Raw genomic sequence first — 18,227 nt, 5'->3', positions numbered from 1 at the left:
TGCCCTATCATTAATGTCAGTGACAGGAATTATGCCCCACTGTTGTGTCAGTGGAGGGAATAGTATCTCATATCAGTGGGAGAAATGGCACCTCAAGGGCCAGTTAAAGGCCGCAGTTTGGAGGTCACTACTCTATAGTGTGTACTTGTCTCAATTAAGAGCACTAAATGTCATTTCTGTCTGCTGCTTCATTCCTCTGCTATCAGCATGAATCACTTCTGACAAGTTTTCCTGACACCAAGATAAAAATGGTAACAGGGGAGGGGGCTCCAGCTGAATGACAGCCTCAGCTCTGTTCTTGTGTGAAGGGGGCATGTCTCTTCCCTCCAATCAGCTCTCAGAGCTCCCATCACTCTCTGCAGATTGTAACTTTAGCTCTCAGCCCCCTTTTTTCTGACAACTCAGAAAAGCTTTATTAATTCTGCACTTTGAATGGATGTAGAGAAGAGAAGACTGCAGATAAACAGTTTGTTTCAGCTCTGTGTGTCACCTGAGGACAGTCACTTCACTGGGTATATGGAAGGGGTTACAACCATTTTAAGGCTTTGGATATATTTCAAAGAGAACAAAACTCCATACACACATGCTGCCTGACTGATAAATGATTCTGAGCATGTCTAACATGATTTTGGAAACATTTGTCAATGATGTAGTCAAGTAAATAAATTATTTTCAAGGACGCCCATTCCCCGCTTTATGAAAAAGATTACATCTGGAAAGGATTATGCAAAGCAGAAAATATGAAATAAGTACAGCCGGGGACTGAAATGTCAGTTAATGGCTTTACAAGAACAACAAGATATCTTCTGAAACATGAAGACAAAGAAGAGTTCCATTCAGAACTCCAGATCCTGGAACCTAACCCAATTCCGCAACACTAAAATATCTGCTGAACAGTCAAGTCTCCAGCAGCAGGAGGTAAGAGCAATGTGAAGTGCAATCATCCCTAAGCCCCCGTGTATTTTTGGGGTGAATGCTGATTGGAGGGCTGTGCGATGAGAACATTTATACAAACATCATCAAAATTCTAGACCGTCAGTCTTCAGGGTTTAAGAGGAATTAACTGTTGAACAAGGTTTGGAGTATCACAGATGTTTCAGAAGGCCTGATCACAATTTCCTCCACAGTTCCAGAGACAGCAAATGTTAAAATAATACCCCGGGTCACATTGCTACTGGAATCATCTGGGTTGGATTTACCATTAGGCCTCGTGTATGCTGCGGCTCCTAGACGAGAGTTTAGGAGCTTTTGGTGTTTCTTTTATTTGCCAAAGCCCCTGAACTCAACTCAATAAAAGTCTACTTTCACCGGCCACTTTATTAGGTCCACCTTCCTAGTACCGGGTTGGACTCCCTTTTGCTGTCAGAACTGACTTAATCCTCCATGGCATAGATTCATGGCCTACAAGTTTGAAGACGAATTCCAGTTGTGCTATACTTTTACATCGTTAGGTTGGTCCAACTTGCGCCAATGTAACTATATATTCAATCACCGGCCACTTTATTAGGTCCACCTTCCTAGTACCGGGTTATTATTATTATACAGGATTTATATAGCGCCAACAGTTTGCTCAGCGCTGTACATTACAATGGGAGACAGTACACAAGACAGTACAGTAACAATACAGTGCAATACACGAGGGTTCAAGGGCTCTGCTCCTTGGAGCTTACAGTCTAGGAGGGAGAGGATAGTGGTACAGGAGGAAGTGGCTGTGGGGGATGGAGTGGTAGGAAGAGCTGAGGAGTTCGGCAGTTAGCTGAGGGCGGGCTAGGCTTCCCTGAAGAGATGAGTTTTCAGGGTGCGCCTAAAGGTGAGGAGGGTAGGTGACAGTCTGATGGATTGGGGTAGTGAGTTCCAGAGGATGGGGAAGCTCTGGAGAAGTCCTGGAGATGGGCATGGGAGGAGGAGACCAGGGAACTAGAGAGTAGGAGGTCTTGTGAGGAGCGGAGAGTACGTTTTGGGTGGTATATGGATATCAGATTGGTGATGTAGTTATGATCGGGCAGTGTTATGAACAACATTTGAATTTGAATTTTATGCGTTGGGCAATCGGAAGCCAGTGGAGGGATTGGCAGAGGGGGGTGGCGAATACGGAGCGGTTAGTAAGGTGGATGAGTCTGGCCGCAGTATTCAGGATAGACTGAAGCGGGGATAGCCTGTGGTGAGGTAAGCCGGTGAGGAGGGAGTTACAGTAGTCAAGTCGAGATATAATAAGGGAGTGAATGAGTTGCTTAGTAGTTTCTGGGGTTAGGAACGAGCGTATTTTGGAGATGTTGCGGAGGTGGAGTCTACATGCATTTGTCAGCGGTTGGACCCCCTTTTGCCTTCAGAACTGACTTAATCCTTTGTGGCATGGATTCTACAAGGAAACATTCAGAGATTTTGGTCCATATTGACATGAGTTACTGTTGGCTTTCTATCATCTGGAACCAGTCTGCCCATTCTCCTCTGACCTCTGACCTCACCAAGGCATTTTCCTCCACACAACTGCTGCTCACTGGATATTTTCTCTTTTGCAGACCATTCTCTGTAAGTCCTAGAGATGGTTGTGCGTGAAAATCCCAGCAGATCAGCAGTTTATGAAATACTCAGACCAGCCTGTCTGGCACCAACAACCATGCCACGCTCAAAGCCACCTAAATCTGATTTCTTCCCCATTTTGATGCTCAGTTTGAACTTCAGCAAGTCATCTTCACCACGTCAAGATGCCTAAATGCTGCCATGTGATTGGCTGATTAGCAATCTGTGTTACCAAGCCGTTGAACAGGTCTGCCTAATAAAGTGGCGGGTGAGTGTATATGTCCATGCACATGGATGGCTTTTATCAGAGTTTAGGAGTAGCAGCTTTTAGCGGTAGTTAACTAATTGCCGACCGCAGATAGCTGAATGACGGCTGCACTGCGGCCGGCCAGTTCTGGGTGGGTGTCATATGACGTCCTCCCAGAACGCGCTCTCCTGAGCGCCCCCCGGGGCGCGCACCCGGCGATCTCCGTGATCGTTGTGTCCTACGGACACAGCTGATCACGTGACGTGGTAAAAGGCCAATCACAGCGGCCTTTTACCACGTGATCAGCCGTGTCCAATGACACGCTGATCACCGGGAAAATGCAAATGCCGGTTCTCGACTGCACTTTCCTCACGCTGTCAGATTGTGAGGAAAGTACTGCCGAAAACCGGCAGTTGTCAGAGCGGGGATCGGCACCGATCATCAGGGTCACTGATCACCAGTGCCCTGATGATTGGTGCCCAGCAGTGCCACAAACAAATCCCGCCCACCTGTGCCCAGGAGTGAGCCCAACTGTGCCCAGCAATGCACCCACCTGTGCCCACCCAGCAGTGTCACCACCTGTGCCCAGCAATGCACCCACCTGTGCCCAGCAGTGCGCCCACCTGTGCCCAGCAGTGCACCGACCTGTGCCCAGCAGTGCGCCGGCCTGTGCCACCCAGCAGTGTCACCACCTGTGCCCAGTATTGCCACCCACCTGTGCCCATCAGTGCCACCCACCAGTGCCCATCAGTGCAGCCCAGCAGTGCTGCCAGTCAGTGCCACCAGTCAGTGCCCAGCGGTTGTGCCAGTCAGTGCCCAGCAGTGCCACCAGTCAGTGCCCAGCAGTGATGTCAGTCAGTGCTACCTATCAGTGCTGTCTATCAGTACCCATTATCAGTGTCGCCTATCAGTGCCACCTATCCATGACACCTCATTAGTGCTGCCTATCAGTGCCGCCTATCCGTGCCACCTCATTCGTACCGCCTATCAGTGCCACCTATCAGTGCCCTTCAGTGCTGCCTATCAGTGCCCATCAGTGCCGCCTATCAGTGCCCATCAGTGCCGCCTATCAGTACCCATCAGTGCCGCCTATCAGTGCCCATCAGTGCTGCCTCATCAACGCACATCAGTGAAGGAGAAAAATTACCTGTTTGAAAAATTTTATAATAGAAACAAAAAAACTTTTTTTTTTTTCAAAATTTTTTGCAATCTTTTGCTTATAGCACAAAAAGTAAAGTGCCCAGCAGCGATTAAATACCACCAAAAGAAAGCTCTATTTGTGAGAAAAAAATGATAAAAATTTCATATGGGTACAATCTTGCATGACCGCGCAATTGTCAATCAAAGTGCGACAGCGCTAAAAGCTGAAAATTGGCCTGGCAAATAAGGGGGTATAAGTGCCCGGTAGGCAAGTGGTTAAACGTCCCTCTCCTAAATGCAGAAAAATCGCATTTAGGAGCAGAGTGTGTTGCCCAAAAAAAGTAAAACACAGCAAAAACACATGTAAACGCTCCTAAAGGCAAGCTGTGTTTTGCTCTTGGGCATTTATTTTAATGGCAAGTACTCTGGCCAATGAAATGAATAAACGCATTACCACATTTACATGCATTTTTAACGCATTTTCAGTTTTTCAGCGGCCAGAAGAGCTTGGCGTCCAAGGGAGCTTAGCGTACATGAAGCCTTAGGTCAGTACCTATAGGTGAAAAAGGCAATGTGGCAGATTTTCCGCATACAGATATGGACCACACTTTTGTTTCTCTATGTGTAAGCAGAAATGTAAGGTGCCTAATCCATGTCTCCATACAACGGCATATGGCTGTTTAAAAGTGATTGTAAACCTACAATTTGTAATTTCTAAAATAACAAACATTGTATACTTACTTGCTGTGTGTAATAGTTTTGCACACAGCAGCCCCGATCCTCCTCTTCTTGAGTCCGCTGCTGGCGCTCCTGGCTCCTCCCACCCTCAGAATGCCCAAACAGCAAGCCATCCCACATGGAAGAAAAATATATTTTAAAAATATTCTTCCCAAATATATTGACATATATTTGAAATACTACAATTTTAGCCGTATTCAATATACAGTGGTACCTTGACCTACGAGTTTAATTAGTTCCGTGGCTGAGCTTTTAGCTCAATTTGCTCGCACATCAAATCAATTTTCCCCATTGAAAATACTTAAAATGCCCTTAATCTGTTCCAACCCTCAAAATGCCAATGGACATCATCCTCCTCCTCTCAGCATTGTCACCAGCACTTACTTTCTTGGGAGACATGGTTACAAGAAAGTTAGAAGAAGGAATTCGCACAAAACACGAAGTACAAAGCAAGAAACCGCGAGCACAACGAATCACAATGTTTACTCTACGAGGTGAACACGTGAAGAGAAGGAGAGAGTGTGTTGGAGGCTGGGGGATGCTGTGGCGTCACTGCTCACTACACCATCTAGCAGCGACGTCTCGAGCTCGTACCTCAATTTTTTGCTCGTATAAAAAAGCAAAAAAAAAAAAATCGACGGAGTGACGACTCGTACCTTGCAAAACTCGTACATTAATTCACTTGTAGATCAAGATACCACTGTATGTGTACATATTATATATATATATATATATATATATATATGTATACACACACACACACACACACACACCTACATATACAGTATATATATATATATATACACACACACACACATACGTACATATACACACACCTACATATATATATACAGTGGGGATCGAAAGTTTGGGCACCCCAGCTAAAAATTTGTATTAATGTGCATAAAGAAGCCAAGGAAAGATGGAAAAATCTCCAAAAGGCATCAAATTACAGATTAGACATTCTTATAATATGTCAACAAAAGTTAGATTTTATTTCCATCATTTACACTTTCAAAATAACAGAAAACAAAAAAATCGCATCTGCAAAAGTTTGGACACCCTGCAGAATTAATATCTTGTACTGCCCCTTTTGGCAAGTATCACAGCTTGTAAACGCTTTTTGTAGCCAGCCAAGAGTCTTTCAATTCTTCTTTGAGGTATCTTTGCCCATTCTTCCTTACAAAAGTCTTCCAGTTCTTTGAGATTTCTGGGCTGTCTGTCACGCACTGCTCTTTTAAGGTCTATCCATAGATTTTCAATTATGTTGAGGTCAGGAGATTGTGAAGGCCATGGCAAAACCTTCAGTTTACGCCTCTTGATGTAATCCCCCGTGGATTTCGAGGTTTGTTTAGGATCATTATCCATTTGTAGAAGCCATCCTCTCTTTAACTTCAGCTTTTTCACAGATGGCATCAAGTTACCATCCAAAATTTGCTGAAATTTTATTGAATCCATTTTTCCTTCTACTCGTGAGATGTTCCCTGTGCCACTGGCTGCAACACAACCCCAAAGCATGATTGATCCAACCCCATGCTTAACAGTTAGACAGAGGTTCTTTTCATTAAATTCTGTGCCCCTTCTTCTCCAAACGTTCCTTTGCTCATTCCAGCCAAAAAGTTAAATTTTAACCTCATTGGTCCACAGAACTTGTTTCCAAAATGCATCAGGCTTGTTTATATGTTCATTTGCAAAGTTCAAACAATGATTTTTGTGGTGAGGACGTAGAAGAGGTTTTCTTCTGATGACTCTTCCATGAAGACCATATTTGTACAAGTATCTCTTTATAGTGGAATAGTGTACCACAACTCCAGTGTCTGCCAGATCTTTCTGGAGGGATCGTGCAGTCAAACGTGGGTTTTGAATTGTTTTTCTCACAATCCTGCGAGCTGTTCTGTCTGATATTTTTCTTGGTCTTCCAGATCTTGCTTTAACTTCCACTGTTCCTGATGACTGCCATTTCTTAATTACATTCCAGACAGAGGATATTGACATCTGAAAACGCTTTGCTATCTTCTTATAGCCTTCTCCAGCTTTGTGAGCATCAACTATTTTCAGTTTCAGTTTTCTAGACAACTGCTTAGAAGAACCCATGGTGCTGATTGTTGGGGCAAGGTCAGATGTGTCTGGGCATTTAAAACCTTTGAGATTGACATAACCTGGTCTTCCCAGACGATGATTGAGAACAATCCATGACACTGGCAGGTCTCAGCTTTGCAAAGGGGGCAGTGCATGCTATAAATTCTGCAGGGTGCCCAAACTTTTGTAGACGCCATTTTTTTGTTTTCTGTTATTTTGAAAGTGTAAATGATGGAAATAAAATCTAACTTTTGTTGACATATTATAAGAATGTCTAATCTGTAATTTGATGCCTTTTGGAGATTTTTCCATCTTTCCTTGGCTTCTTTATGCACATTAATACAAATTTGTAGCTGGGGTGCCCAAACTTTCGATCCCCACTGTATATATATATACACACACACCACTATATGTTGAAATGCATTTTGTATATATTACAAAATACTGTATATGAAAAATATTTTATAAAATACATTTTCAAATATACTGTGTCTTTAAATAAACATTTAATCTACATTTTTGGAATGCATTTACAAATATATGTTAAAATTACTTTTGTATATGTTAAAAAAAATCTAAAGAAGAATAGATTTAAAAAAATATATATTTTTAATAATATTTTTCATATATTTTGTAATATATAAAAAATGCATTTCAACATACAGTATATATATAATTTTTTTTTAAAATATATTGAATAGGGCTAAAATTTTAGTATTACAAATATATGTCAATATATTTGGGAATAATATTTTTAAAATATATTTTTCTTCCATGTGGGATGTGTTATGGGGGCACTAATGTGGGCTCAGACCCGCCCACTGCTCTCTCCTCATAGGCTGTGATTGACAGCAGCAGAAGCCAATGAGCCTACGAGGAGGTAGAGAGACAAGAAACCTGCTTCTCTTGGGCACAGAGATGAATCAAGAATCGGCTCAGGTAAGTATGGGGGGGGGGCACAGAAGGATTTTTGCCTTAATCCATAGAATACATTACGGTAACAAACCTATCTTTACAACCACTTTAATGAAGTGGTAAAGACCATTAATGTGTTTGTATAGTTAACCAACTTAACCAAGAGAACAAAGGGCATTTTGCTTTGTCATGCATAGAAAAATGCATAGTTTGTATTAAAGGATTTGTATATACCAGGGGCGGACTGACAACTCATGGGGCCCCTGGGCAGTAGGGGATCATGGGGCCCCTGTGTCCTCGCCCACACTCAAACCACACCCAAAAAAGCCTATGAAAGGTACCAGGGGCATCTCATGGGTCCCCCTACTGACCCTGGGCCCTCGGGCAGTGCCCGAGTTTCCAAATGGTCAGTCCGCCCCTGGACGGACCAAATTTAACCCCAAACTTCCCTCTCTCCCTCTAGATCAAATCTCAGTATTACGGTATTTTTGCTTTATCTTTAATCGCTCCCTGTGACATCAGCACCAGACTTATAAAAATTCTTGCAGGAAAACTGCTGGGAGAAGGTATCAGGCGCGCAGGTCCAATTGTTTGTCCCTAAAGACCCTACAAAAGCTCTTTCCCTACATATAGAGGTTCATTTACTAAAGGCAAATAGACTGTGCACTCTGCAAGCGCACTTGTTCCAGAGCTTCGTAAATGAGGAGGACCTCTGCTGACGTCCATCATCCAATCATGTGCAAGCAAAAATTCAGTTTTTATTTCCTTGCGTGTGATTGGGCTTTCTTTGTAAAGTGAAGCTTTACCTCATTTACTAAGCTCTGGAACAAGTACAATTTCAGAGTGCAAAGTGAGCAGTCCATTTGCCTTTAGTAAATCAGCCCCATAGTGTCTGGGAATGTTCTCGGGAGTCATCCCACACAGTGATGACAACAGTGCTTGCGGTTTTGTGCAGCTCATGCAGCCTTGTCAGCCAACACCAGGAATTTAGAATTTCTGGCAGGATCAACAGTCATGTTTCTGTACTTGCAACGTTTGTAAAGAGATAAACCATTGGGAAATTAGCATGTATTACAGCAATGTACTACCAGGGGCGGACTGACCATTTGGAAACTCGGGCACTGCCCAAAGGCTCGGGATCAGTAGGGTGCCCCGTGAGATGCCCCTGGTACCTTTTTCATAGGCTTTTTTGAGTTTGGGCAAGGACACAGGGGCCCCATGATTCCCTATTGCTCGGGGGCCCCATGAGTTGTCAGTCCGCCCCTGTGTACTATATATTTTGTTTTTTATATTTTGCCCAAATGTACACATTAAGAACAGATTGAGGAACCATCTCAAAGGTTAGGAGGTTTAAAGGATATAGAACAGGGGCGGACTGACCATTTAGCCACTCGGGCACTGCCTGAGGGCCCAGGTTTGTAGAGGGCCCCATGAGATGCCCCTGGTACCTTTCATAGGCTTTTTTGGGTGTAGTTTAAGTGTGGGCGAGGACACAGGGATTTCCTATTGCCCAGGGGCCCCATGAGTTGTCAGTCCACCCCTGATATAGAAGACTAATTTAGTAGAAGTACACAATAGCAAAGCCACCAGAGGAGGACAAGGTGAGGTCTGAATGAAGAAGTATCTCCTCTCAAGGCCATTGTCCCAACATATTACATCAGCTGGGGTGGTGGGAGATGTTCCCCCAAAAGCCTCGACCCTGTTGTCCCCTGAAGGCTTCACATACTACAACCCTTAATATAGATTGTACCTTCTCTGCTGTTGGGTCTCTAATCCTGCTGGCTCTGAGGAATCCTGTAATTCTTCCTTTGCGTCTCCCGTTTCCGCAATAACTAGATTGTCTAACTCATTATTTTCAGCATCTTGTGTTGATATTTCAGCCTTCTGAACTTCACCTTCTCCGTATTCCTCTGAGGAGCTGGACTCCTCACTCGATGTTGTTTCATAGCTAAAGGCAACATAACAGATTAAAAGTCAAAGTACAACTAAAAAAAAAATGACAAAAAAAAAAACCCCACACAACTCCTGTCTTCATATGAGTGAGGTTTGCATCCACTGTATACGTTAATTTACAAACCGTGGCACATTCGCACTAGTTTTGTTGTAGAAGTGATTCGTAAAAACAGAACCACATAATGAAAATGTAAAGCAAAATAAAGAATTTGAAAAAATAAAAATGTACAACAAATTAGAAAACTGTATTAATACATGTCAGTACAAGAACAGCTAGCTTTCCTTTTACATCATGATATAATAAAACAATATTTATCATCTACACCTCCTCCCTGGGCAAACTCATACACTCCCACGGCTTCAACTACCACCTCTACGCTGATGACACTCAAATTTACCTCTCCACCCCCCACCTCACCCCCAGTTTCTCCGCCCGCATCACTCACCTCCTAAACGACATCTCTGACTGGATGTCGCTCCATTTCCTCAAGCTTAACCTCTCCAAAACCGAGCTTCTCGTCCTCCCCCCTGCCCGCGCCCCCCCCCCCCCCATCCCATGCATCACTACCAACAACACCATCAATCCCGCCCCGCAAGCCAAAGTCCTTGACGTCATTCTGGACTCAAACCTTTCCTTCCAACCTCATGTCAAATCACATACAAACTCATGCAGGCTCCACCTTCGCAACATCGCCAAGATACGCACCTTCCTTACCCCAGACACTACTAAACTACTCGTACATTCCCTGATTATCTCACGCCTCGACTACTGCAACTCCCTCCTCACCGGCCTACCCCAGTGCAGGCCCTCCCCACTTCAGAACATCCTGAACTCAGCGGCTAGACTCATCCACCTCACCAGCCGCTCCACCTCTGCCACCCCCCTCTGCCTATCCCTCCACTAGCTCCCTATCGCCCGACGCATCAAATTCAAACTACTCACTCTGAACTACAAAGCCGTTCACAACACTGCCCCTAACTACCTCACCAACCTGATTCCCAAGTACCACCCTACTCGTACCCTATGCTCTTCACAGGACCTCCTGGTCTCCTCCTCCCACGCACGTCTGCAAGACTTCTCCAGTTCCTCCCCCATCCTCTGGAACTCACTACCTCAATCCATCAGACTGTCACCTTCCCTCTTCACCTTCAAGCGCTCCCTGAAAACCCCCCTCTTCAGGGAAGCCTACCCCACCCTCACCTAACAGCCATTCTCCTTCATTCCTCCTACCACTCCATCCCCCACAGCCACTTCCTCCTGTACCACTACCCCCTCCCTCCTAGATTGTAAGCTCGAAAGAGTAGGGCCCTCTAACCCCTCGTGTGCTGTTTGTAGTTGCTGTACTGTTTCATGTATTGTCCCCCCCTCTATTGTACAGCGCTGAGCAAACCCGTTGGCGCTATATAAACTCGATGTAATGTAATGTAATATCAAATAAAATCCTCGTGCATTTCTTTTAGATGCAACACGTCCTCTTTAAAATCCACTTTGGCCATGATGTAGATCAGCAATTACATCATGTAAAAGTCTGCCAGTGTCCAGATTAATGTTACATTGTCTGACTAAATGGGTGCGGACATCCTGAATCATTATCTCCAGTGTCCAAAAATGGACCAGTGTCCAGAGCTTCCTTCGTCTTTCTGATGTTAAAGTGATTGTAAAGGTTCACATTTTTTAAAAATAACAAACAGGTCACATGTACGTGCTTTATGTAATGGTTTTGCACAGAGCGGTCCCGAACCTTCTCTTCTGGGGTCTCCTGCCGGCACTGTCCGCTCCTTCTCTTTTCCCCCCACAGCAAGTGCTTGATATGGGGGCAGACGCGCAGGCTCGATCCCGAGCCAGGCTGTGTGAGTCTATATACACCAGGGGTGGACTAACCATTTGGAAACTCGGGCCCGGGATCAGTAGGGGGCCCCATGAGATGCCCCTGGTACATTTTTCATAGGCTTTTTTGAGTTTGGGCAAGGACACAGGGGCCCCATGATCCCCTATTGCCCGGGGGCCCCATGAGTTTGTCAGTCCACCCCTGATATACACTATAAAAGATATCTAGAGATTCCTCCTGCGCTTATATGGAATGGTACCGATCAGGGGCGGACTGACCATTTGGAAACTCGGGCACTGCCCGAGGGCCCGGGGTCAGTAGGGGGCCCCGTGAGATGCCCCTGGTACCTTTTTCATAGGCTTTTTTGAGTTTGGGCAAGGACACAGGGGCCCCATGATCCCCTATTGCCCGGGGGCCCCATGAGTTGTCAGTCCGCCCCCGCTACCGATACACTAAAGCAGCTGATGGTCTATGGACATGGTCCATACCAGGACATACACTGTACTTGCACCAAAGATATGCCGTGACACAGCTTCCGGTACGTGGTGACGCACATCCGGCACGGACGTCATCTTTAAACACCCATACAAATCCTAACCCATGCAGTACACCCAGGCACGAGGTTTACTATGCGATTGTACCAGAGTTCAACAAAGTGGGTGGGCATTTTATTATTTAATAAAAAGAGTATTATTTACCCCAATTACTACACTATGGAGGATCTTTTTCTTTCTCACCATGGTCCATGGTGTCCATGGTCTAGCTGATATATCTATCCTGGAAGGCCTGGAGTACCTTACTTCCAACCTGAGAGGGGGACTACAGGTGGAGTACTAAGGATACCAGTCAGTATTGGAGAAGGATCTAGGAGTGATCCTGGAGGCGTAGTGGCCCATTGGGTCGCTGAGTGGAGGTGAGGGGGCATTTTAGCCACGGAGGATAAGTGTGCTGACACCTTCACAGACATCATCACTATTATCACTCTGCATGAGTTATTGTTGTTTGCAGTATTATTTTGATGATTTATGGACTCTTTAAGAATTTTTGATTGATTATTTATATTTTATATTGGTCACATCAACACTAGTCACTGAGAGTGCCATTCCTTTATATAGGGGATTTGCATTGTATGAATGGGGGTTTGTTTAAATTATTACATGATGTATTTCACATGTATAGTATGAATTATTGCACGTATTTGAGGTTTATTTAAGGACCTCATCTTACACTTTTTGTGAACACTTGTTTTGGTGTACTTTTTTGCATGTTTTGATTTATTGATATTATTGATTTAGCGCTGCGCTATATTATTACTTATATACACTATAGACAGCTCCATGTCTGTCTGTGTCAGGGGCAGACTTACCATTCAAACACTGGGGCACTGCCCGAGGGCCAGGGGTCCATAGGGGGCCCCATGAAATGCCCCTGGTACCTTTTATAGGCTTTTTTTGAGTGTGGGCAAGGACATAGGGGCCCCCATGATCCCCTACTGCCCGAGGGCCCCATGAGTTGTCAGTCCGCCCCAGGTCTGTGTCATAGCTGACACAGTACTAATGACCTTTTCTCTTACCCCATGTACCAAAGTACATTGTGGGCTTGGTAATTAGCCACTCAGGCCTGAGCACTGCACCCTGGAAGGTAAGGGGAGGAGATGACTTGCTCCCCACCTTGCCATACCTGCACCAGGTGTTTTCAAGGGCTCTGAAAAGCCAATGCAGCTGTGGGGGAGCTTGGTGAAGGTATCACTGGGTGAAGGCGCAAGCAAATGGAAACCACCCCAACCTATAACTGGCCTTTGCAGCAAGAAGCACATGGAAGGGCGACGCATGTCAAAAAACAAACATAAATTCCCAGCACACTTACCAGCCAGCCTGCAATAAACCGAATTGACCCTGTCTAACAGTTTACATTAAAAACCAGGGATCAGGGGTGGACTGACCACTCATGGGGCCCCCGGGCAATAGGGGATCATGGGGCCCCTGTGTCCATGCCCAAACTCAAAAAAGCCTATGAAAAAGGTACCAGGGGCATCTCATGGGGCCCCCTACTGACCCCCCGGGCAATAGGGGATCATGGGGCCCCTGTGTCCTTGCCCAAACTCAAAAAAGAGTCTATGAAAAAGGTACCAGGGGCATCTCATGGGGCCCCCTACTGACCCCGGGCCCTCGGGCAGTGCCCGAGTTTTCAAATGGTCAGTCCGCCCCTGCCAGGGATTTAGTTTGCACACATTTACAAATATATGCAGAAGCTGCATCAGCCACGTCATGACACCCCAATGTACTGCAGTCCTATTATTTCGAGAGTTTCTTGACTTGGAGCACATAAATAACGATGGAAAGATTATGGGCAAGAAAGCCTAGAGGGATCCCACGCCGGGGCGCAATGGATACCTTCAGCTGCCATTATGCTTTTGCTGGGTGTCCAGGTTGTCCCTGTACCTTTGAGGAGGGGTGGGCTCCCTACAGGCATACCTGCCCTTAATATATCCATTATTATATATGTGTTCCAACTTGGGAAACTCTTAAAATGACAGTACACTGGGGTGCCGTGACGTGCACACTGCTTCTTACGCATACATTTGCAAATGTGTGCAAACTATACCCCTTGTTTTTAACTGGCTGGTAAGCGAGCTGGGAATTTTTGACATCACTGGGTGAGGGTGGCCTCTTAAGAAGACCTAATCACTTTGCTCTGAATGGACAAAGGAATAGCTCTGTTTCACAAAATGATTGCAGTTTTAATTAAATTCATTGTGGGGGCAGTAATGGAGGAGGAGGGTAGGAGAGCTGGGACCAAGCCACACAGGTTTTGTATGGGAAGCAGTTGCAGGCCCCAATTCCAAGGCAAGTCTCCATGTTAGAAGACCTGGGCCTAACAATGCCACCGATCTGAGAAGTAGACATTACCTAAATACTATAGATCAGTTGTCTCCACACTGCGGCATGTAGACCAGATGTAGCCCTTTACTTGCCTTTCTCTGGCCCTTGGGGCACTATTCCAGCAACTGACACCAATGATGGGGGACCATTCCCTACACTGACACCATCAATAGGGCACTATTATTATTATACAGGATTTATATAGCGCCAACAGTTTGCGCAGCGCTTTTCAATATAAGGGAGACAGTACAATTACAATACATTTCAGTACAGAAGGAATAGGAGGGCCCGGCTCATGGAGCTTACAATCTAAAGGAAGGGGGAGGTGATACAAAAGGTGATAGCTGTGGGGGGATGATCTGGTGGAGGTAATTCAAGTACAGTTCTTAGGTGGAGGTGGGGTAGGCCTCCCTGAATAAGTGAGTTTTCAAAGATCACCTAAAGGCAGACAGGGTGGGGGCTGACTGGACATACTGTGGTAGGGAGTTTGAGGAAGGGAGAAGTTCTGGAGAAGTCTTGGAGGCGAGCGTGGGAGTAGGTGATGACGTAGCTAAAGAGGAAGATATCTTGGAAGGAGCGGAGTGGGCGATTTGGGACTATTCCTCTCTTTGATATCAACAATAGGACACTATTCCTAGCACTAAAACCAATTATGGGACACTGATGCCAGGGCATTTTCTACTCCCACTGGCCACAGTCCAGCCCTTCTAAAGCCTGAAGGACAGTAAACTAGCGATTTGCTTAGAATTCTTGGAAACCCTTCCTATAGGGTGACTTGTTGCAGATACAGTCACAAAATGTGTTCAAATGTTTCAGAGAGAATACCAAGTAGAGCAGGGTTTCTCAACCAGGGTTCCCCTAGAGCTTGCTGGGGGTTCCTTGAGCAATGAGTAATTTCAGCCTCTCAGATAAGTTCCCACTGACACCAATGATCTTTTTAGCTATCTGTAAGATGGTAATACTTCCCAATGTCCACAAGTGTGAGGAGCATTCTTCCCAATGTCCACAAGTGTAAGGAGCATTCTTCCCACTGACCTTCACACTAATGTATCATGAGTTGTAGATATAGTCATTTTTAGCAGGGGTTCCCTGAGACCGGAAAGATATTTCAAGGGTTCCTCTGCGCTGAAAAGGTTGAGAAAGGCTAAACTAGAGTCACAGAATCCATAATGTCCACCATTTATCATGATGAGTTGAGATGACAAGGGCAGCACAGTGGTTAAGTGGTTAGAACTCCCGCCTGGCTAGTACTAGGGTCATTGGTTTGAATCCCAACCACAGCACCACCTGCCTGGAGTTTTCATGTTCTCCCTGTGCCTACGTGGGTTTCCTCCAGGTACTCCGGTTTCCTCCTACACTCCAAAGACATGCTGGTAGGTTAATTGGCTCCTGTCTAAATTGTCCCTAGTATGTGTATGTATGAATGTGAGTTAGGGACCTTCGATTGTACATATTTTCTCTACAGCCGCACTGACGATGTGTAAAATGCAGTAATTTAGAGCAACCAATCAGAAATCCCCTCTCAGTCTAGGTTCACACCTATGGAGGTTGCGTTTCTGCATTGCTTTTTGCGATGTGTTTTTGCACTTGAGTTTTTGCTGTGTTTTGATGAATTTTCAGTGTTTTTATTTACTTTGTTTCTTGTTGCAAGGCAGATTTTAAACACAAAACACAGCAAAAACGCAATACGTGCTTTTCTGCACCATTCCTATTGACATCTATACAACCAAAAACGCAATCTTTTACGTTCAAAAAAGTCCCTGACATTTTCCAAAAAATGCACCGGGTGAAAACGCACAGGTGAGAACATGTCCCATAGGAAATCATGTTAAATGGACTGTACTGCATTTCTGCAAAATGCTGCAGAAAACGCTTGGATGTGAACCTGGGGTCAGGCTACACTGACAAGGCGGCACAGGGACCGCCAGGGGTGACTGCCAGCAAGAATCAGTATATGCTTGCAGACGATCCTGAACGCAGTCTACATTGTGTGCATACAGCAGATGTTGTCAGTGAATGCTGTCAGATTTATACAAATCAATGGCCAACATGGCCGCTGTTCACATATAAGCAGCACAGTGGCTAAATGGTTAGCCCATCCACCTGGCAGTACTAGGGTCATTGGGTCGAATCCCAACCACGGCACCACCTGCCTTTAGTTTGCATGCTCTCCCTGTGCCTGCGTGGGATTCCTCCAGGTACTCCGGTTTAAAACGCCTGCCCTGAGCTGCTATACAGTCCTTTGAAAACTGATGCACCATGAATCACTTTTCAGAGAGCGGTAAACAACCCTCACTGCTTTATAAATGTCTTTGAATATACGTTATACTCTTTTTTGCTTTTTTACAATGTTACTTTGTACCAATGTGAAAAGTGCAGTGGCATCCCTAGGCAGGTGCGGGGGGTGCGCGCCATACCGGGTGACACCTACCACACGGGTGACACCGGACCCACTCCACGAAAAGGTACGTTTTAAAGCATGCTGACGATCCCCACAGGATGAATAGGATCTGTGGATTGAGCATTATGGATCGGAGTCCGATCCATTATGTTCCCTAATCCGCAGATCCGATCCATCCTGCTGGGATCGTCGGCTTGCTTTAAAACTTACCTTTTTGTGGAGCTCGTGGAGAGATCAGTTATCCTCGTATAGGTTGCAAGCCGACGATCCCCGCAGGATGGATCGGATCTGCGGATTGGGGAGCATAATGGATCGGAGTCCGGTCCATTATGCTCAATCTGCAGATCCGATCTATCCTGCGGGGATCGTTGGCTTGCTTTAAAACGTACCTTTTCGTGGAGCTCATGGAGAGATCAGTTAACCCCATATAGGTTGCAAGCTGATGATCCCCGCAGGATGGATTGGATTTGCGGATTGGGGAGCTATAATGGATCGGACTCCAATCCATTATGCTCAATCCACAGATCACATCCATCCTGTAGAGGTCAATTAACCCCATATAGGTTGCAAGCCGACGATCCCCGCAGGATGGATCTGATCTGTGGATTGAGCATAATGGATTGGAGTCCGATCCATTATAGCTCTCCAATCTGCAGATCCGATCCATCCTGCGGGGATCGTCGGCTTGCAACCTATATGGGGTTAATTGACCTGTCCATGAGCCCCACGAAAAGGTAAGTTTTAAAGCAAGCCGACGATCCCCGCAGGATGGATTGGATCTGCGTATTGGGGAGCATAATGGATTGGACTCCGATCCATTATGCTCAATCCACAGATCCGATCTATCCTGCAGGGGTCGTCGGCTTGCTTTAAAACTTACCTTTTCGTGGAGCGGGTCTGGTGTCACCCCGTGCAATAGGTGTCACCCGGTGTGGCGCGCACCTCCTGCACCTGCCTAGGGACGCCAATGCACCTTTCACATTGGTACAAAGTAACATTGGGGTGACACCAAGTGTTACCGCACGGGGTGACACCAACCATTGGGACGCCCCTGGAAAGGTGGTGCCGTGCTCCATTCCTGTACATCTTGTCTAAACTTAATAAACAAAGATTGGAAAAAAACAAACAATTAAGTAGCCCAAAACTGTTCTAGTTCTTCTACGGTCATTTTCTCTGCCATTACTATGTAGGCAACAGGGGTGGACTGACCATTTGGAAACTCAGGCACTATCCGAGGGCCCCGGGTCAGTAGGGGGCCCCGTGAGATGCCCCTGGTACCTTTTTCATAGGATTTTTTGAGTTTGGGCAAGGACACAGGGGCCCCATGATCCCCTATTGCCCGGGGGCCCCATGAGTTGTCAGTCCACCCCTGGTAGGCAACAAAAACCACAAAACAAAACTGAGGATTTTTATTTATCATCGACACTTCATTTCAATATTTGTGACTGGCTGATGTAAAAAAAAAAACAAAGTTGTGCGTGAAATTAAAATAGCCTCGTAAACAGCGCCCGCCTGGTCTAACC

At 45.6% G+C, this 18,227-nt stretch overlaps 1 protein-coding gene across 1 annotated transcript in view; it reads right to left on the bottom strand.

The window, feature by feature from the left end:
• Positions 1–18,227, bottom strand: part of KANK4 (KN motif and ankyrin repeat domains 4) — a 146,199-nt gene that overhangs the window by 57,102 nt on the left and 70,870 nt on the right. The window contains exon 5 of the mRNA XM_089654667.1: positions 9,390–9,587. Coding sequence (XP_089510793.1) covers positions 9,390–9,587 — 198 coding nt within the window. The remainder of the gene's footprint in view (positions 1–9,389; positions 9,588–18,227) is intronic.

This window comes from Staurois parvus, unplaced genomic scaffold, assembly GCF_062004578.1.
Source record: "Staurois parvus isolate SC_StPar_1 unplaced genomic scaffold, SC_StPar_1.0 ptg000786l, whole genome shotgun sequence".
In the NCBI taxonomy this organism is placed as follows: domain Eukaryota; kingdom Metazoa; phylum Chordata; class Amphibia; order Anura; family Ranidae; genus Staurois; species Staurois parvus.
The sequence above is the reverse complement of the archived record's forward strand: the minus strand, read 5'-3'. Positions and strand labels throughout refer to the sequence as shown.